Source organism: Gigantopelta aegis, chromosome 8 (assembly GCF_016097555.1).
Source record: "Gigantopelta aegis isolate Gae_Host chromosome 8, Gae_host_genome, whole genome shotgun sequence".
Classification (NCBI taxonomy): Eukaryota; Metazoa; Mollusca; class Gastropoda; order Neomphalida; family Peltospiridae; genus Gigantopelta; species Gigantopelta aegis.
In genome coordinates this window covers 2,705,377-2,722,776 of record NC_054706.1, presented here as the reverse complement: position 1 = coordinate 2,722,776, position 17,400 = coordinate 2,705,377, and the positions used below count along the sequence as shown (strand labels likewise).

General features: G+C 36.6%; 1 protein-coding gene across 7 annotated transcripts in view; it reads right to left on the bottom strand.

The window, feature by feature from the left end:
- The window catches only part of LOC121379261 (ankyrin-2-like), a 253,747-nt gene that overhangs the window by 19,090 nt on the left and 217,257 nt on the right, over positions 1 to 17,400 (bottom strand). For all 7 annotated transcript variants that reach the window (XM_041507782.1, XM_041507784.1, XM_041507783.1 and 4 more), the window contains one exon: positions 447 to 530. In XM_041507782.1, coding sequence (XP_041363716.1) covers positions 447 to 530 — 84 coding nt within the window. The remainder of the gene's footprint in view (positions 1 to 446; positions 531 to 17,400) is intronic.

The following is a 17,400-nucleotide window of genomic DNA, read 5'->3' as shown; positions in this document are numbered from 1 at the left end:
ACTAAGCTAAATTTTGTGATAATTCTTTATCATTTAGAAATCTTTGTACTGTAAATCTGACCATAAAGAATGAGTAAAACAGAAGTTACAGAAATTAGATAATAGAAAAACATTTATATAGAAATTAGGCGTGATTAAATATTAAAAATATAGAGAAAGTTTTTTGTTCTTTTATAAAATACTTAAAAGACCAAAGTATTTCTTGAAACCAAAATATATTAATTTGAGATATATACTGCAACTGAAAAGTTTCTGAGGCAAAGGAAAAAAAAGAGAAGAGAACTACATGCAAATAAATAAACCTATAAAAGGTCAAATGTTTCCATTTGTGTCAAAATAATCAAATATTAACAGTTTGAGTGTAAAGTGGTGAAAACTTAAAAACCAAAGAGTATGGAAATTAAATAACGATGGGGAAACAGGGTTGTATTGATTTCAAGTTGTACCTTTGTCATCAATGACATCATCCAGCTGAGCCACCTCAGAGCTGGAGGAGCTAAGCTTGTCCACATCTTTCCCTGTCTCAAAGTCTGGCAGCAAAAAACAAATTAATTGTCAGGTTGAAAATGTGCTTAACTAAGTAGTACATTGCAGAGGGCTTGAAAAATATATATACATATACATTTTGTCAAAGTGGATGCAATACACTTAAAGTATGTTAATTAGTTATCATAGTCAGCAGTTAGCATTTGTTCTTCTTTTGCTTATTCAGCTAATTTTGCATGTGTTTCTTATATTTTTTTACCATTCTTGTTCCACAAATGTATATATTAAAAATATAACAGTTATTACTGTCTGTCCGCCAATCCAGTTCTTTATGATGCAAATAAATATTGCTGGCCCCTCCCTCCTCCAGAACAGTCAACATTTAAAAAAAAACTCTCCCTGTTAATTTTGAAATTTTAGATATGAGCTCTTTAAAATTTAATATTTTGTTTGCTTAGTTATGTGGAAAATGTTCACTTTTATATAATGGCCACATATATTGATTTTGTACATTATTTTTAATACTGGAAGGGCAAGGTCAACATTCCAAGGAAATGGTTCATAAGCCAAAAGATGCAGTAAATTGTTATATGCTTAAACCAGACATGAGTAGTATGTAAACATTCTTTAAACGTAACTTTGTACAGATACAATTTTGAATGTAATAACTGTTTTGTCTTTCATACTATTTGGTGTTAAAGGTACTATGTCAAAGTTGAAACTACAATATTTAAATATTTTCACATTTATTGATCCCATGAATAATTTTTCCATAATTAACTCTAGAATAATAATTGCAATGGACAACAAGAGGGGTTTCCTGAATAATTTGTGGCAAAATATAGCATGGCCAACATCATGGTTTCTTTTGTCAGTTGACCGTAAAACATTCTGCGTAAACTTAGTGTGTTGAATCTAGTAGTAAATGGTGATGTCGTGGTTAGGCCATTGGCATACAGTCTGTTAGGTACTGGGTTCAGATCCCAGTTGAGGCATGGGATTTTTAATCCAGATACTGACTCCAAACCCTGAGAGAATGCTCCGCAAGGCTCAATGGGTAAGTGTAAACCACTTGCACTGACCAGTGATCCATAACTGGTTCAACAAAGGCCATGGTTTGTGCTATCCTGCTGTGGGAAGTGCAAATAAAAGATCCCATGCTGCCTGTCATAAAAGAGTAGCCTATGTAGCGACAGCGGGTTTCCTCTAAAAAAACCTGTCAGAATGACCATATGTTTGACGTCCAATAGCCGATGATAAGATAAAAAATCAATGTGCTCTAGTGGTGTCATTAAATATAACAAACTTTACTTTAAATGGACTTGTTTGGTTGTAGTTGTTTATAGGCATATAGTTGAAGGTATAAACTTTATGTTTCAAAGCAAAAATTAATAAATGTTTTTGGCGGGAACCGCCATTATTGCAACTTTGACATAGCACCTTTAAGAGTCTACACAGATAATGTTTTAAGCAAAGAGACTGGTTTCTATAACATGGCTTCAACTAATCACCTTCTGATGGACAGAATGGGTCACCAACAAGCTTTGGTAATACTATGGAAACACTCATCAATGATTTGTAAAAAAAATTCTTAACTTACATTAATGAGTAAATTAATTACAGTTATATTTATACATTTTTATTGTTAAGAAAGACAACAAAATGATTACAACTATTATTAATGGCAAAAATGTATATATATATTAAAAGTAAAGATATGTATCTAAGAATGTTATTTACATTGCAATTACATTTATTAAAAAACAGTTACATTTAAAAAATCTCTATTACAAGATGATTATATCAACTTAAATGGCAAAACTGGACACAACTTGGAGCACCAAACAGCTGGTAGACACCACTGACATAAAACACTAACACTTGACAATATGTACAACACATTTTTCAAGCCCTGATCTGAAAATACTCACACAGACACAACACCAAGATGAACATAAGTGCAAGTGTACAATAACAATCGACCAACTATGCCTTCATGCATGTCCTGCAAAAAGAGGAACAATTAACAGTGCTGAAAAATAAATAATCAAAGTCAACTAATTAACAAAAGGCAAGAAGACAAGAAAAAGACAAAACAAATTTTGTTTTCAGGTTTAATCAAAGAGAAAGCAGAAGTGGAATGGCTTGGACTACAAAGCTTGCCAAATGTCTGCATGCACATGAAGCAACTGGTGGGATATCCGATCATAAATACATCATCTTCAATATGAAATCAATGATGTTGAAAATGTTTCAGTCTTTTTTAAACAAAAATGTTTTTTTAATCATATAAATTGGAAATCGTCAAGTGCTCCCAGTTCCAAAATTTGTACTTGAGGTGATGAAGTAAAATATGCACAAATGGCATGCAGTTCACAAACGTGAAGCGTACATGCCAATACGGAAGCACAAATTCGACGGCGACAGACTCACCTTCTCCTGGTCCAACATGGCTGACTTGAGTGAGTTGGTCTTGCGCGTATAACTCCTCAAAGCTTGACACACGGCCTAGTGGTTGTAAGTGGAGGTCAGATTGCTTTGTATCGAAATGATCACCTACATCAGTGACCAGATTCGGATCAGCTGTCTCAGAGTCTAGAGTTAATCCTTGATAAATCTGTTCGTAGCTGGAGGCCATCGCGTATTCTGCAGTGACACTGGTTTTCTGAATGTCTTCCTCTGCTTGAGCAGACGGCTCAACCATTTGCTGTTCTCCAAGCTCTGAGCCCGATGTCGACATTGTGTTGTTGTTTGAGGACTGCTCAAGACTTTGCATTAGAGCTAATTCACTTGAGTGTGAGGATTGAGTTCCACCAGAAAGTTCTATGTTCTCTGAGGGCTGAGCTAGTAAATCTTCCCCTGATGGGGCCAGTTGTAGTTTTTCATCATCTGGTTAAACAAAGAGTAGTTCAAAAGGATTAGATTTCTTGATCTATGACATATCTTTTTATGGGTGGAAAAAAATATTTAATTATACGTTTCTAAATGATAATTCTTTTTTATATGAGTTTTTATGCGATTGGAAATAGAAAAAAGCACAACTTCGTTTTAAATGATTTAGATGAATAATTTATGAAATAATATGAGACTTCAAAATATAATATCACCATTGCAAAACTTATCTTTTGAGCTAGCAACTTTAATCATAAATAAATATCATAAAACTATAAGAATAGTCTCTAAGTGTAAACAAAACAATGTCCAGTTCAATTAATGTAAAAGAATGGAAATTTTATATTTAAAAAGCAACTTGATACCATCACAAAAGCACATAAGAACTAACAAAATTACTAGGAGAAAATTGGCAAAGTTTTTTCAAATAGAATTAAAGTACAAGTCGTATGCAAAATTATTATATGTAGCATTTGATAAAATAGTGCTTTAAGTTTTAGAATCCAAAATGGATTTAAGTGTTTAACAATATTCACATATTTAATGGTGAAAAACCAGATATACATGGTGGATGTAACAGATAAAATTCAAATTTGATACATATAGTTTTAACAATATCTACACTTAGATTAAACCAATTACAAAAGTTTACTAGATTCATTTAGGAGATAATATATTTAAGAAAACTAATCCATCCGATATTTTTCTTGTGGAGGTATTCTAAAAGAGTTAGTCTACCTTGTGAATCTGCATCAGCCTCGGCTCCGAAGCCTTCATCAAGATCATCCTTGTCCTTTGCTGGGTCTTGATGCATGTCTTGTTCTGCTAGTTGGCTCAACACTCCTAGGTGTGTCTCCTGGTCAGCAGATTCTGTCAACAATGGCATTATACCTTCCTCATGTGGAGAATATTTATCTTCAGAAGCAGCAGCTTCAATTTGTTCAGATGTGTCAAAGGGCGAAATATGTTCTGCATCATGGTCATGTGATAACATCATAACAGGGCTGATGCTTTCATCAACTTTTTGTTCATCATCAATGTCATCAGGTTGTTCCAAACCTAAAGCTTTCATCAAAGCTTCAGAATCATATGATTGTATCATTGAAGCACTCATTCCTTGTGGTTCATCAAGCAATGAGTCTGGCGATATGTTTTCTTCATCTTCTTTGTCATGAGTGAATAAGCCATATTCTTGATCCAGCATTAACACTCTGCTCATTGCCTCAGAATCATATGATGCTGTCATCATTTCAGTGATGTCTTGCTTTTCAGATGTCTCAAAGTGATGTTTTTCACTAGAATCGTCTTGTGCTAACCCTAAAGCTTTATGCATAGCGTCAGAGTCATGTGACTCCATCATCAGTGCACTAATGGCTTGAGTATCATCAGATGATGATGCCAGGTCCTGGTGTTCAATGGAATAAGATTCTTTCAAACCTAACACTTCACTTAATGCATCTTGATCAAGAGACTGCATCATCATGGGATCAATGTAAGTATCATCATGTGAAGATGGCTGATCCAAGGCCATTGCAAGAGCATCTTGGTCTTGTGAAGCCACAAGGGTGTACTCTGTTGGAGAAGGTGGCCTCAAATCATGCTCATCCTCCTCATCAGATTCCAGCCCATCACTTGATGGTGGTTCTTCAGACATAGCAACAGGTTCATCATCATCTTGAGCAATGCCCAGTGCCTTGGCTAACTGTTCATTGTCATTAGATTCAACAAGAGTGAACTCTGAAGGTGATGGTGGCCTATCATAATCTTCTTCATCAGATGGGGAATGATCATGTTTATAAACCTTGTGTGACTTAATTGATTGTTCAATGAAAATTTGTTGTGAGGTGTCGGCAGTGATTCTGCCTTCAGGTTCCATTTCATCATCTGCTGGAGTATCTGATTCTTCCATGGTTGTTTGTGACACCTGGATATCAGATTCTTCCATAGCTGATTGAGTTTCTGTTTCTAGTGTGAGTAGGTGTGAGTCGTCTGTGTAATGGGTAGGAGAGGATTGTCTGTCAGCTTTGAGTTGTGAACTTTTTGAGTCAAAGTCTTGTCTCGAGTCATCATACAGGGCTTCAGTTGATGAAGTTGGTATTAACTGTTGCTGTAGAGAAAGGTTGATGTCTTCATCTGAAACTCCTGATGCTATGTGATCATCAGTTGTTGGTTCACCTTTTGAAAAACCAGTAAATGCTGAACCTTCTGCAGCTTGTGTCACTTGAACTGATGAACTAGTAGATGGTGTGGTATCTGGTATACCAGTAAAAGTTGTTTTCAAGCCAGATGAACCATCTCTGGTAGAATCGTGATGGTCCAAAACCTCAAATGTCTCCTCAAGAAAGCTTTCTTTCCTATCGATAAATGTATCAAGGAATGCATCTCCCTCATCCTGCTGTTCAGGGGATGATTTTTCTTCTATTTCTCGTTCCTCTGATGTAAATGTTTCCTTTCTATCAACAAACACATCAGAAACAATTGGTGTTTCTTCAGTTTCCATCTCGTCTTCCCGCCTCCCTTTTCCAACCTGTTCTACGTATATCTCATGCTCTTTTTCAGTTTCAGTAGTTTCTATTTCTTCTCGGTGTTCATAGGTTGCTGTGCTTTCAACAATTTCTTCTTTATACTGTTCTTGTTCACCAGTTTCTTCTTTGTATTCTTGAGGTGAAATATCTTCAATAGTTTCTTCTTCATATTGTTCTGTTTCCACAACATCCCTTTCTATCTGATGTTCCCGAGTCAAGAACAGTTCTGTGTCTTGAGTAATGTCTTGTTCATAATGTTGTTTTTCAACAGTTTCTATTTCTTCTCGGTGTTCACGAATCATGGTATCTTCAGTGGTTTCCTGTTCATACTGATCTGTTTCAACAGCTTCTCTTTCTTCTCGGTATTCCTGAGTCAAGAAGAGTTCTGAATCTTGAGTAATTTCTTCTTTATACTGCTCTGTTTCAACAGTTTCTATATCTTCTCGGTGTTCATGAGTTAATGTATCTTCAATAGTTTCTTGTTCATATTGTTCTGTTTCAACAATTTCTCTTTCCTCTTGGTGTTCATGAGTTATGGTATCTTCAGTAGTTTCCTGTTTATACTGTTCTGTTTCAACAGTTTCTCTTTCTTCTCTGTATTCATGAATCATGGTCTCTTCAGTGGTTTCCTGTTCATAGTGTTCAGTTTCAACAGCTTCTCTTTCTTCTCGGTATTCCTGAGTCAAGAACAGTTCTGAATCTTGAGTAATTTCTTCTTTATACTGCTCTGTTTCAACAGTTTCTATATCTTCTCGGTGTTCATGAGTTAATGTATCTTCAATAGTTTCTTGTTCATATTGTTCTGTTTCAACAATTTCTCTTTCCTCTTGGTGTTCATGAGTTATGGTATCTTCAGTAGTTTCCTGTTTATACTGTTCTGTTTCAACAGTTTCTCTTTCTTCTCTGTATTCATGAATCATGGTCTCTTCAGTGGTTTCCTGTTCATAGTGTTCAGTTTCAACAGCTTCTCTTTCTTCTCGGTATTCCTGAGTCAAGAACAGTTCTGAATCTTGAGTAATTTCTTCTTTATACTGCTCTGTTTCAACAGTTTCTATATCTTCTCGGTGTTCATGAGTTAATGTATCTTCAATAGTTTCTTGTTCATATTGTTCTGTTTCAACAATTTCTCTTTCCTCTTGGTGTTCATGAGTTATGGTATCTTCAGTAGTTTCCTGTTTATACTGTTCTGTTTCAACAGTTTCTCTTTCTTCTCTGTATTCATGAATCATGGTCTCTTCAGTGGTTTCCTGTTCATAGTGTTCAGTTTCAACAGCTTCTCTTTCTTCTCGGTATTCCTGAGTCAAGAACAGTTCTGAATCTTGAGTAATTTCTTCTTTATACTGTTCTATTTCAACAGTTTCTATATCTTCTCGGTGTTCATGAGTTAATGTATCTTCAGAAGTTTCTTGTTCATATTGTTGTGTAACAGTTTCTCTTTCCTCTTGGTGTTCACGAGTTATGGTATCTTCAGTGGTTTCCTGTTTATACTGTTCTGTTTTAACAGCTTCTCTTTCTTCTTGGTGTTCCTGAGTCAAGAACAGTTCTGAATCTTGAGTAATTTCTTCTTTATACTGTTCTTTTTCAACAGTTTCTATTTCTTCTTGGTGTTCATAAATCATGGTCTCTTCAGTGGTTTCCTGTTCATAGTGTTCTGTTTCATCAGTTTCTCTTTCTTCTTGGTGTTCCTCAGTCAAGAACAGTTCTTTGTCTTGAGTAATTTCTTCTTTATACTGTTCTTTTTCAACAGTTTCTATTTCTTCTTGGTGTTCATGAATCATGGTCTCTTCAGTGGTTTCCTGTTCATAGTGTTCTGTTTCAACAGCTTCTTTTTCTTCTCGGTATTCCTGAGTCAAGAACAGTTCTGAATCTTGAGTAATTTCATCTTTATACTGTTCTGTTTCAACAGCTTCTTTTTTTTCTCGGTATTCCTGAGTCAAGAACAGTTCTGAATCTTGAGTAATTTCTTCTTTATACTGTTCTGTTACAACAGTTTTTATTTCTTCTTGGTATTCTTGTGTTAAGAACATGTCTTTGTCTTGAGTAGTTTCTTCTTTATACTGCTCCATTTCAACAGTTTCCATTTCTTTTCTGTATTCTTGAGTTGAAATATCTTCAATAGATTCGTTTTCATATTGTTCTTTTTCAACAACATCCCTTTCTATCTGATGTTCCTGTGTCAAGAACAGGTCTGTGTCTTGTGTTGTTTCTTCTTTATACTGTTCTGTTTCAACAGTTTCTATTTCTTCTTGGTGTTCATGAGTTATGGTATCTTCAGTAGTTTTCTGTTCATAGTGTTCTTTTTCAACAACATCCCTGTCTATTTGATGTTCCTGGGTCAAGAAGAGTTCTGTGTCTTCAGTAGTTTCCTGTTCATAGTGTTCTTTTTCAACAACATCCCTGTCTAGTTGATGTTCCTGGGTCAAGAACAGTTCTGTGTCTTCAGTAGTTTCCTGTTCATAGTGTTCTTTTTCAACAACATCCCTGTCTATTTGATGTTCCTGGGTCAAGAAGAGTTCTGTGTCTTCAGTAGTTTCCTGTTCATAGTGTTCTTTTTCAACAACATCCCTGTCTATTTGATGTTCCTGGGTCATGAACAGTTCTGTGTCTTCAGTAGTTTCTTGTTTATACTGTTCTGTTTCAACAGTTTCTATTTCTTCCAGATGCTCCCGGGTCAAGAACATTTCAGTCTCTTGACTAATTTCTTGTTCATACTCTTCTGTTTCAAGAGTTTCGCTTTTTTCATGAAACATAGTTTCAGTGTGTTGAATTGTTTCTTGTTTAATCTGGTAAGATTCTCTTTCCTCGTGATCTTCTTCCATCAATAATGTATCAGTATCTCGGGTAGTGTCTTCTTCAATGGTATCTCTGTCCTCTTGGTCTTCACAAGTTACAGTATCTTTAATAGTTTCCTGTTTATACTGTTCCACGTCAACAGTTTCTATTTCTTCTTGTTCTTCAGTTTCAATTTGTTCTTTATATTGTTCCATTTCAAGAAGTTCTCTTTCTTCTTGAAGTTCTTGTATTAAGAAGATTTCTGTGTCTTGAATCATTTCTTTATAGTCTTCTGATACAATTGGTTCTTTATCAATCTGGGGTTTGAATGTCACTGGTATTTCATCTTGCTCTTGAGGTTTTTCATCTTTCATTGGTTCAAATGTCTTGATTTCTGATTCCTCAAGAGCTTCCTTGTCAAGTGTTTCATATGGAATGCCTTGATCACTAGCAATAGATCTTTCCTCACTGGGGGATTCTATGCTATCATAAGAGACAGCATGTTCAATCACTGTTGTTTTCTGTGTGAATAAAATCCCATCTGTTTCTCCAATTAGGTCTAACACACTGATTTCCTCAGTGACTGCTGTTCTTTGAGGCAAATCATCATGTTCAGTTTCTTTGCTCAAATAATCCTGATCTTTTTTATCAACAGTTTTCTCTATTTCAGTGAATTTGCCAAACTCTTCTTGAATTTCCTGATCAACTAGTGCTACTTGATCATCATGAACAAAAGCTTCAGCAGCATCTAAGCTAGTATCTGGTTTATCTTCATCTTGTACAACACCTTGTGAATCAAATGTTTCTTCTTGCTGAATTTGTTCAGTTTCAAAATCTTCATCATCCTCAATTTTGTATATGTCCGATTCTCTGATTATGTAATCTTCTGAAGATGATGGTGATTCATCTTGTGAATCCTCAACAGATGGTGCTGATGGCTCCAATTGTATTGTATCATCAACTTCAAATATTTGTTCTACAACCTTTTCAGAAACATACTCAGCTGCTTCAGTTTCATAGTCTTTGACAAATCTTTCACTAACAATTGAAGGCATCGTTTCTTTAGGTTCATCTGCATCAGAAGCCTCTTTCTGCAGTGTATCCTCTTTCTGCATATCTATGTGGTCAGACTCAAATGATTCCTGTTCTTGTAATTCCTGTTTGTATTGTATTTGTTCCTCAGCAATCTCTGCTTCTTCCATGCCTTTTTCAACAAACTCATCTCGTATTGCCTCCACCACAATTTCCTCTTTATGTTTTGAAACGGAGTCAAATAACTGCTCAACTTTAAATTCTTCAGCAACTTGTTCACGGAAGGGCGACAAATCTTCCATCTTTTCTGGTAATGTATCAATTTCTTCCTCTGCAACAAAACCTTGTATTGATTCATCTATGAGTTTTAACTCTTCTGACTCTTCTGCAACAGCTGTAGTCTGCTCACGGATTTCCAAAATGTAATCTTCTGACCGTTCTGTAGTTTCTGCAGCAACAAACTGATATGTCTCATCCAATTTACTTTCAGGAGCTTGAGATATTTCATCTTCTTGCAATTTTTCAGTTTCAGTTTCTTCAGTTATTTCTATTTCTACTGCTTCAAAAGTTTTTGGCAAAAGAGGCAATACTTGTTCACCTTCCTCAAGATACTCTTCATGTAATATGGGCTCTTTTACATGTATTTCCAATTTTTCATGTTGAGATTCTCTTTCAGTGGTATCCTCTTTATCCAACTGTTGTTCAACAATTAACTCTTTTGTAGTAGTATCTAACTGTTGTTGTAAAATAGGTGTTTCTACTTTTTCTAATGGTGATATACCAGTATCTGCTTTCTCAATCTCCTTCAGGTCTGTGCTAGAGGGAGGTTCTGGTCTGCAGGTTCTCAGATACTCCAGCCCGTCGACAAGTTCTTGTTCAGAATGGTCAGGGTATTCTTTACCAGTATCTAGCTCTTCCTGTTCATCTGATACATATGCTGCAGCTTCAGCATCACCATCTTCTGCCTCCTGCAGACAAGTTAGTTCTGGCTCCTCAGTTTCTGAAAAGTCTGAATCTTCAGATAGCTCTTCTTCCTCAGGCTGTACAACAGTTAATTCCATGCCCACTGGTTTTTCTACTTCAGTTGTTTGTTCAGTTTTAACTTGTTCTACTCCTAATTCTTCACTTTGAGGTTGAGGCTCAGACACCTCACTCGCCATGTCCCTTTCATCATCTACAGGGTAGTCCATAGATCTTTCTGGTTCAGAAATGTCTGACACCACAATTTCAATATCTTGTGTCTCTTCAGCTGCTTTTGTTTTATCTTCTATGTCTGATAGCAGTGATTTCTCTATAATTTCTACTTTATCCATGTCATCCTGTTCACGACGTTCTTTTTCACTTTTGAAGTCAACTTCAATTGCTGTTCCTTCCATTTGTGCAACAACATCATCAAAAATCACTTGTCCAATCTTCTCTTTGTATGTTTCTACATCCTCAATACTGACAACTTCTACCTCACTTATGTCACCTCCTGACTCAGATACTTTTATTTCTGCAGTGGTATCCACCCTTTCTTCCATGACCTCCTCCGAATACGGTGCCTGAACAACTACTGCTTCCTCATCTTTGTCTTCAGTAATCTCAGTTTTAACAAATTCAGCATGGTCTTTGTCATAGTCATCAACTAATTCTTTAGTCTCTACTACCTGTACTTCTGTTGGCACATCCTTCTCATCTGGAAATTTTGTCTCTTCTGGAACCATCATTTCAGACTTAATTTCAGGTGATTCTTGTTCATCAGGTTTAGCAACATCAAGTTTTTCCATTTTCTCAGTTTCTTCAGTGTATTCCTGTTCTTCAATTTCTCTGGCAATTTGAATATTTTCACCTTCCGATGCAAAGTCATCAGCTTCCTCCTCCTCCTGTTCATGATCATCTATAAGAATACCTTCTTTCATTAAAGTTTCTGATTCCAAAGTTTCTATATCTGGTTTTTGAATGTCTTTTTCTTTCTCCAGCTCAGGAGATGTACTTAGCAAGTTTGACGGCTCTCTTGTAAAAGCTATCTGGGCAGGAGAGAACTGGTCTTTTTCAACCAATTCTTCATCAGATATGTACATTTTGGTCACTGGAGGGAAGATGTCTTTATCCTTTGCTACATCTACTGTTTCAGCAGACTCATCCAAATCCAAAGTTTCCTCTAAAGTGGCATGAAGTTCATCCTCATGTGCAACGAACAACTGTTTCTGAATAGTTTGTTCCTCTCTTTCTATTAGTTCTTCAGCTTGGTCCTCAAAGAATGGTTTTTCTTTTGTATCTTCTTTCAGTTGTTTTGATTCTAATTTGTCATCAGTATCGCCAAGTTTGTCAGTTGCAATGCTCTCAGAAACAAATACTGCCTCCTTGTCATCAACTTGAGTAATTTCAAATGTTTCTTGTTCAAAAATTTCTTTATCCTCTTTTAACTGTATTTCCTGGGAAACCTGCTCCACTGATTCTTCCACTTCTGGTTCTTCATCAAATTCTTTTTCTTTTGCTCCTTCTTCAGGAATTAATTCCTCCTGTTCAGTTTTTATTACTATCTGCTCTTCTTCTTCCACTTTAAATGTTTCAGAAAGGAGTTCCTCCTCTTGTTCCACCTTTACTCCTTCAGGAACATGTTCTTGCTCTACCTCAATGTCTTCAGGAACATGTTCTTGCTCTACCTCAACGTCTTCAGGAACATGTTCTTGCTCTACCTCAACGTCTTCAGGAACATGTTCTTGCTCTACCTCAATGTCTTCAGGAACATGTTCTTGCTCTACCCCAATGTCTTCAGGAACATGTTCTTGCTCTATCTCAGTGTCTTCAGGAACATGTTCTTTTTCTACCGTTACTTCTTCAACAGCATGTTCTTGCTCTACTTGTATGTCTTCAACAATATATTCTTGCTCTACCTCTATTTTATCATGTTTTTGCTCTTCTGCTACTTCTTCAGGAACATGTTCTTCCTCTGCTTTTACTTCTTCAGCAAAATGTTCTGGCTCTACCCTTATTTCTTCAGGAATGTGCTCTTTCTCTACTTGTAGTTCTTCAGCAATATGTTTTTCCTTTATTTCTTCAGGAATGTGTTCTTGCTCTATGCTCATTTCTTCAGGAATATGTTCTTGCTCCACCATCAACTCTTCAGGAATGTGCTGTTGCTCTACCTGAATGTCTTCAGCAACATGTTCCTGCTCTACATTTACTTCACCAGGAACAAGCTCTTGCTCCACCTTTACGTCTTCAACAAAACGTTCTTGCTCTACTTCCGTTTCTTCAGGAACAATCTCTTGCTCTACCTTTATGTCTTCAACAAAATGTTCTTGCTCTACTTCCGTTTCTTCAGGAACAATCTCTTGCTCTACCTTTATGTCTTCAACAAAATGTTCTTGCTCTACTTCCGTTTCTCCAGGAACAAGTTCTTGTTCTACCTTTATGTCCTCAACAAAACGTTCTTGCTCTACTTCTGTTTCTTCAGGAACAAGCTCTTGCTCTACCTTTATGTCTTCAACAAAACGTTCTTGCTCTACCTCCGTTTCTTCAGGAACAAGTTCTTGCTCTACCTTTATGTCTTCAACAAAATGTTCTTCAGGAACAATCTCTTGCTCTACCTTTATGTCTTCAACAAAACGTTCTTGCTCTACTTCCGTTTCTTCAGGAACAAGTTCTTGCTCTACCTTTATGTCTTCAACAAAACGTTCTTGCTCTACTTCCGTTTCTTCAGGAACAAGTTCTTGCTCTACCTTTATGTCTTCAACAAAACGTTCTTGCTCTACTTCCGTTTCTTCAGGAACAAGCTCTTGCTCTACCTTTATGTCTTCAACAAAACGTTCTTGCTCTACTTCCGTTTCTTCAGGAACAATCTCTTGCTCTACCTTTATGTCTTCAACAAAATGTTCTTGCTCTACTTCCGTTTCTCCAGGAACAAGTTCTTGCTCTACCTTTATGTCCTCAACAAAACGTTCTTGCTCTACTTCTGTTTCTTCAGGAACAAGCTCTTGCTCTACCTTTATGTCTTCAACAAAACGTTCTTGCTCTACTTCCGTTTCTCCAGGAACAAGTTCTTGCTCTACCTTTATGTCCTCAACAAAACGTTCTTGCTCTACTTCTGTTTCTTCAGGAACAAGCTCTTGCTCTACCTTTATGTCTTCAACAAAACGTTCTTGCTCTACTTCCGTTTCTTCAGGAACAAGTTCTTGCTCTACCTTTATGTCTTCAACAAAATGTTCTTCAGGAACAATCTCTTGCTCTACCTTTATGTCTTCAACAAAACATTCTTGCTCTACTTCCGTTTCTTCAGGGACAAGTTCTTGCTCTACCTTTACTTCTCCAGGAACGTGTTGCTCTGTCCATACTTCTTCAGGAATGTCTTGTTGCTCTACTTGTATGTCTTCAGGAACATGCTCTTGCTCTACTTCTACTTCTTCAGAAACATGCCCTTGCTGAACTTCTATTCCTTCTGGAACATGTTCTTGCTGTACTTGTAAGTCTTCAGGAACAAGTTCTTGTTCCACCTTTATTTCTTGAGCAATAAATTCTTGCTCTAAGTCCATTTCTTCAGGAACATGTTCTTGCTGTACTTGAAAGTCTTCAGGAACAAATTCTGGCTCCACCTTTATTTCTTGAGCAACAAGTTCTTGTTCTGCTTCAAGTTCTTCAGGAATAAACTCTTGTTCTACATTTATTTCTTCAGGAATGTGTTCCTGCTCTACTTCTGTTTCTTCAGAAACATGTTTTTGCTCTACCGTTACCTCTTCAGAAATGTCCTGCTGTTCTTGTTCTACTTCTTTGGGGACATGTTCTTGTTCAACCTGTTCAAGAATGTGTTCTTGCTCAACTTGTATGTCTTGTTCTAACTTTATTTCTTCACGAACTTGTTCTTGTTCAACCTGCTCAAGAATGTGTTCTTGCTCAACTTGTATGTCTTGTTCTACCTTTATTTCTTCAGAAACATGTTCTTGTTCAACCTGTTCAGGAATGTGTTCTTGCTCAACTTGTACATCTTGTTCTACCTTTATTTCTTCACGAACATGTTCTTGTTCAAGCTGTTCAAGAATGTGTTCTTGCTCAACTTGTATGTCTTGTTCTACCTTTATTTCTTCAGGAACATGTTCTTGCTCAACCTGCTCAAGAATGTGTTCTTGCTCAACTTGTATGTCTTGTTCTACCTTTATTTCTTCACGAACTTGTTCTTGTTCAACCTGTTCAAGAATGTGTTCTTGCTCAACTTGTATGTCTTGTTCAACCTTTATTTCTTCAGGAACATGTTCTTGATCAACCTGTTCAAGAATGTGTTCTTGCTCAACTTGTATGTCTTGTTCAACCTTTGTTTCTTCAGGAACATGTTCTTGTTCAACCTGTTCAAGAATGTGTTCTTGTTCAACTTGTACGTCTTGTTCAACCTTTGTTTCTTCAGGAACATGTTCTTGTTCAACCTGTTCAAGAATGTGTTCTTGCTCAACTTGTATGTCTTGTTCAACCTTTGTTTCTTCAGGAACATGTTCTTGTTCAACCTGTTCAGGAATGTGTTCTTGCTCAACTTGTATGTCTTGTTCTACCTTTATTTCTTCTGGAACATGTTCTTGTTCAACCTGTTCAAGAATGTGTTCTTGCTCAACTTGTACATCTTGTTCAACTTTGATTTCTTCACAAACTTGTTCTTGTTCAACCTGTTCAAGAATGTGTTCTTGCTCAACTTGTATGTCTTGTTCATCCTTTATTTCTTCACGAACATGTTCTTGTTCAACCTGCTCAAGAATGTGTTCTTGCTCAACTTGTATGTCTTGCTCAACTTGTATGTCTTGTTCAACTTTGATTTCTTCACAAACATGTTCTTGTTCAACCTGCTCAAGAATGTGTTCTTGCTCAACTTGTATGTCTTGTTCAACCTTTATTTCTTCACGAACATGTTCTTGTTCAACCTGTTTAAGAATATGTTCTTGCTCAACTTGTATGTCTTGTTCAACCTTTATTTTTTCAGAAACATGTTCTTGTTCAACCTGTTCAAGAATGTGTTCTTGCTCAACTTGTATGTCTTGCTCAACTTGTATGTCTTGTTCAACTTTGATTTCTTCACAAACATGTTCTTGTTCAACCTGCTCAAGAATGTGTTCTTGTTCAACCTGTTCAAGAATGTGTTCTTGTTCAACCTGCTCAAGAATGTGTTCTTGCTCAACTTGTATGTCTTGTTCAACCTTTATTTCTTCACGAACATGTTCTTGTTCAACCTGCTCAAGAATGTGTTCTTGTTCAACCTGTTCAAGAATGTGTTCTTGTTCAACCTGCTCAAGAATGTGTTCTTGCTCAACTTGTATGTCTTGTTCAACCTTTATTTCTTCACGAAAATGTTCTTGTTCAACCTGCTCAAGAATGTGTTCTTGCTCAACTTGTATGTCTTGTTCTACCGTGATTTCTTCACGAACATTTTCTTGTTCAACCTGTTCAAGAATGTGTTCTTGTTCAACCTGTTCAAGAATGTGTTCTTGTTCAACCTGTTCAAGAATGTGTTCTTGCTCTACCTTGATTTCTTCAACTACCTGTTCCTGCTCTACCATTATTTCTTCAGAAACATGATCCTTTTGTTCTATCTCTTCCTGAATAAGATCTTCTTGCTCTAGTTGTATCTCTTGGGGAATAAATGGTTCTACCTTTTCTTCCTGAGTAATTTCCTCCTGTTCCATGTGTTTTATTTCAATATCAAGCCTTTCTTGCTCTAGTCCTGATATTTGTGTTAATTCCATTTGTTCTTTTTGTTGATCTGGCTCTAATGCTTTTGGTGTCTGCTCCTCTGGTCTTTGCATTTCAGGAACATCAGATTCTTCAACAGATGCTGTTTTTAGAATTTGTTCATCTTCTTTTTCAGGAATAAACGTAGGCTCCAATGTTGTTTCAATAGAAACCAGATCTTCCTTTTCCAATTTGGCAGAATCATCAAACTGTTCTTCTAAAGCTACTCCCTGTGCATCAAACTCGGTGCTAGAGAGCATGTCAGAAGCTTCTTTTTCCATAAATTCTTGGGACTCAAATGTTTCTGTTGATATTGTCAATTCAAATTCCTGAGGAGCTTCTTCATCAGATTTAAATGAGGTCTGCATTAACAGTGAATCTTGTGCTGCTCTCAGCTCTTCGTCTGTCAGCTCCTCCTTGTCCAGGATTTCCCAGTCATCTTCACCGTGCTCCTCAACAGCAGATGCACTGTCACTCACGGCTTCAGGTCTGTCAGGTGACACAACAGGTTTCTCGTGTTCACATTCATCAGCAACATACTTTTCATCCTCTCCCACCCATTGACGAACTTCATGTTTTCTTTCTGTTATGTCATGTTCAGTGAGTGTGATATGTGTATCTTGTGTGGATACTTCAGATAACATTTGAGACTCTCGTTCTGCAATCAATTTGTTTTCCTCGGAAACATACTCATCTTTTGAATATTGATAAATATCTTTTTGATCTACGATATGTGATTCTGTTTCAATACCATCTCTTTGGACAGATTCAGTGTATTCTTTAGTTTCATGAACTTCAGATTTTATCACAGTGTCAACTACATGCTTTGTTTCAGTCACAACCTTAAAATCATCACAGATGTCAGCTTGGTCCCTCATCGCTTCATGTTCATCATAAACAGATTGCACCTGATCAGCTTCTGCGAGAACATGGTCATCACTATCAACAGATTCATCCAGTGGTTTTTCTGCAAGGGTCACTTTATGCTCTTTCTCAACAAGTT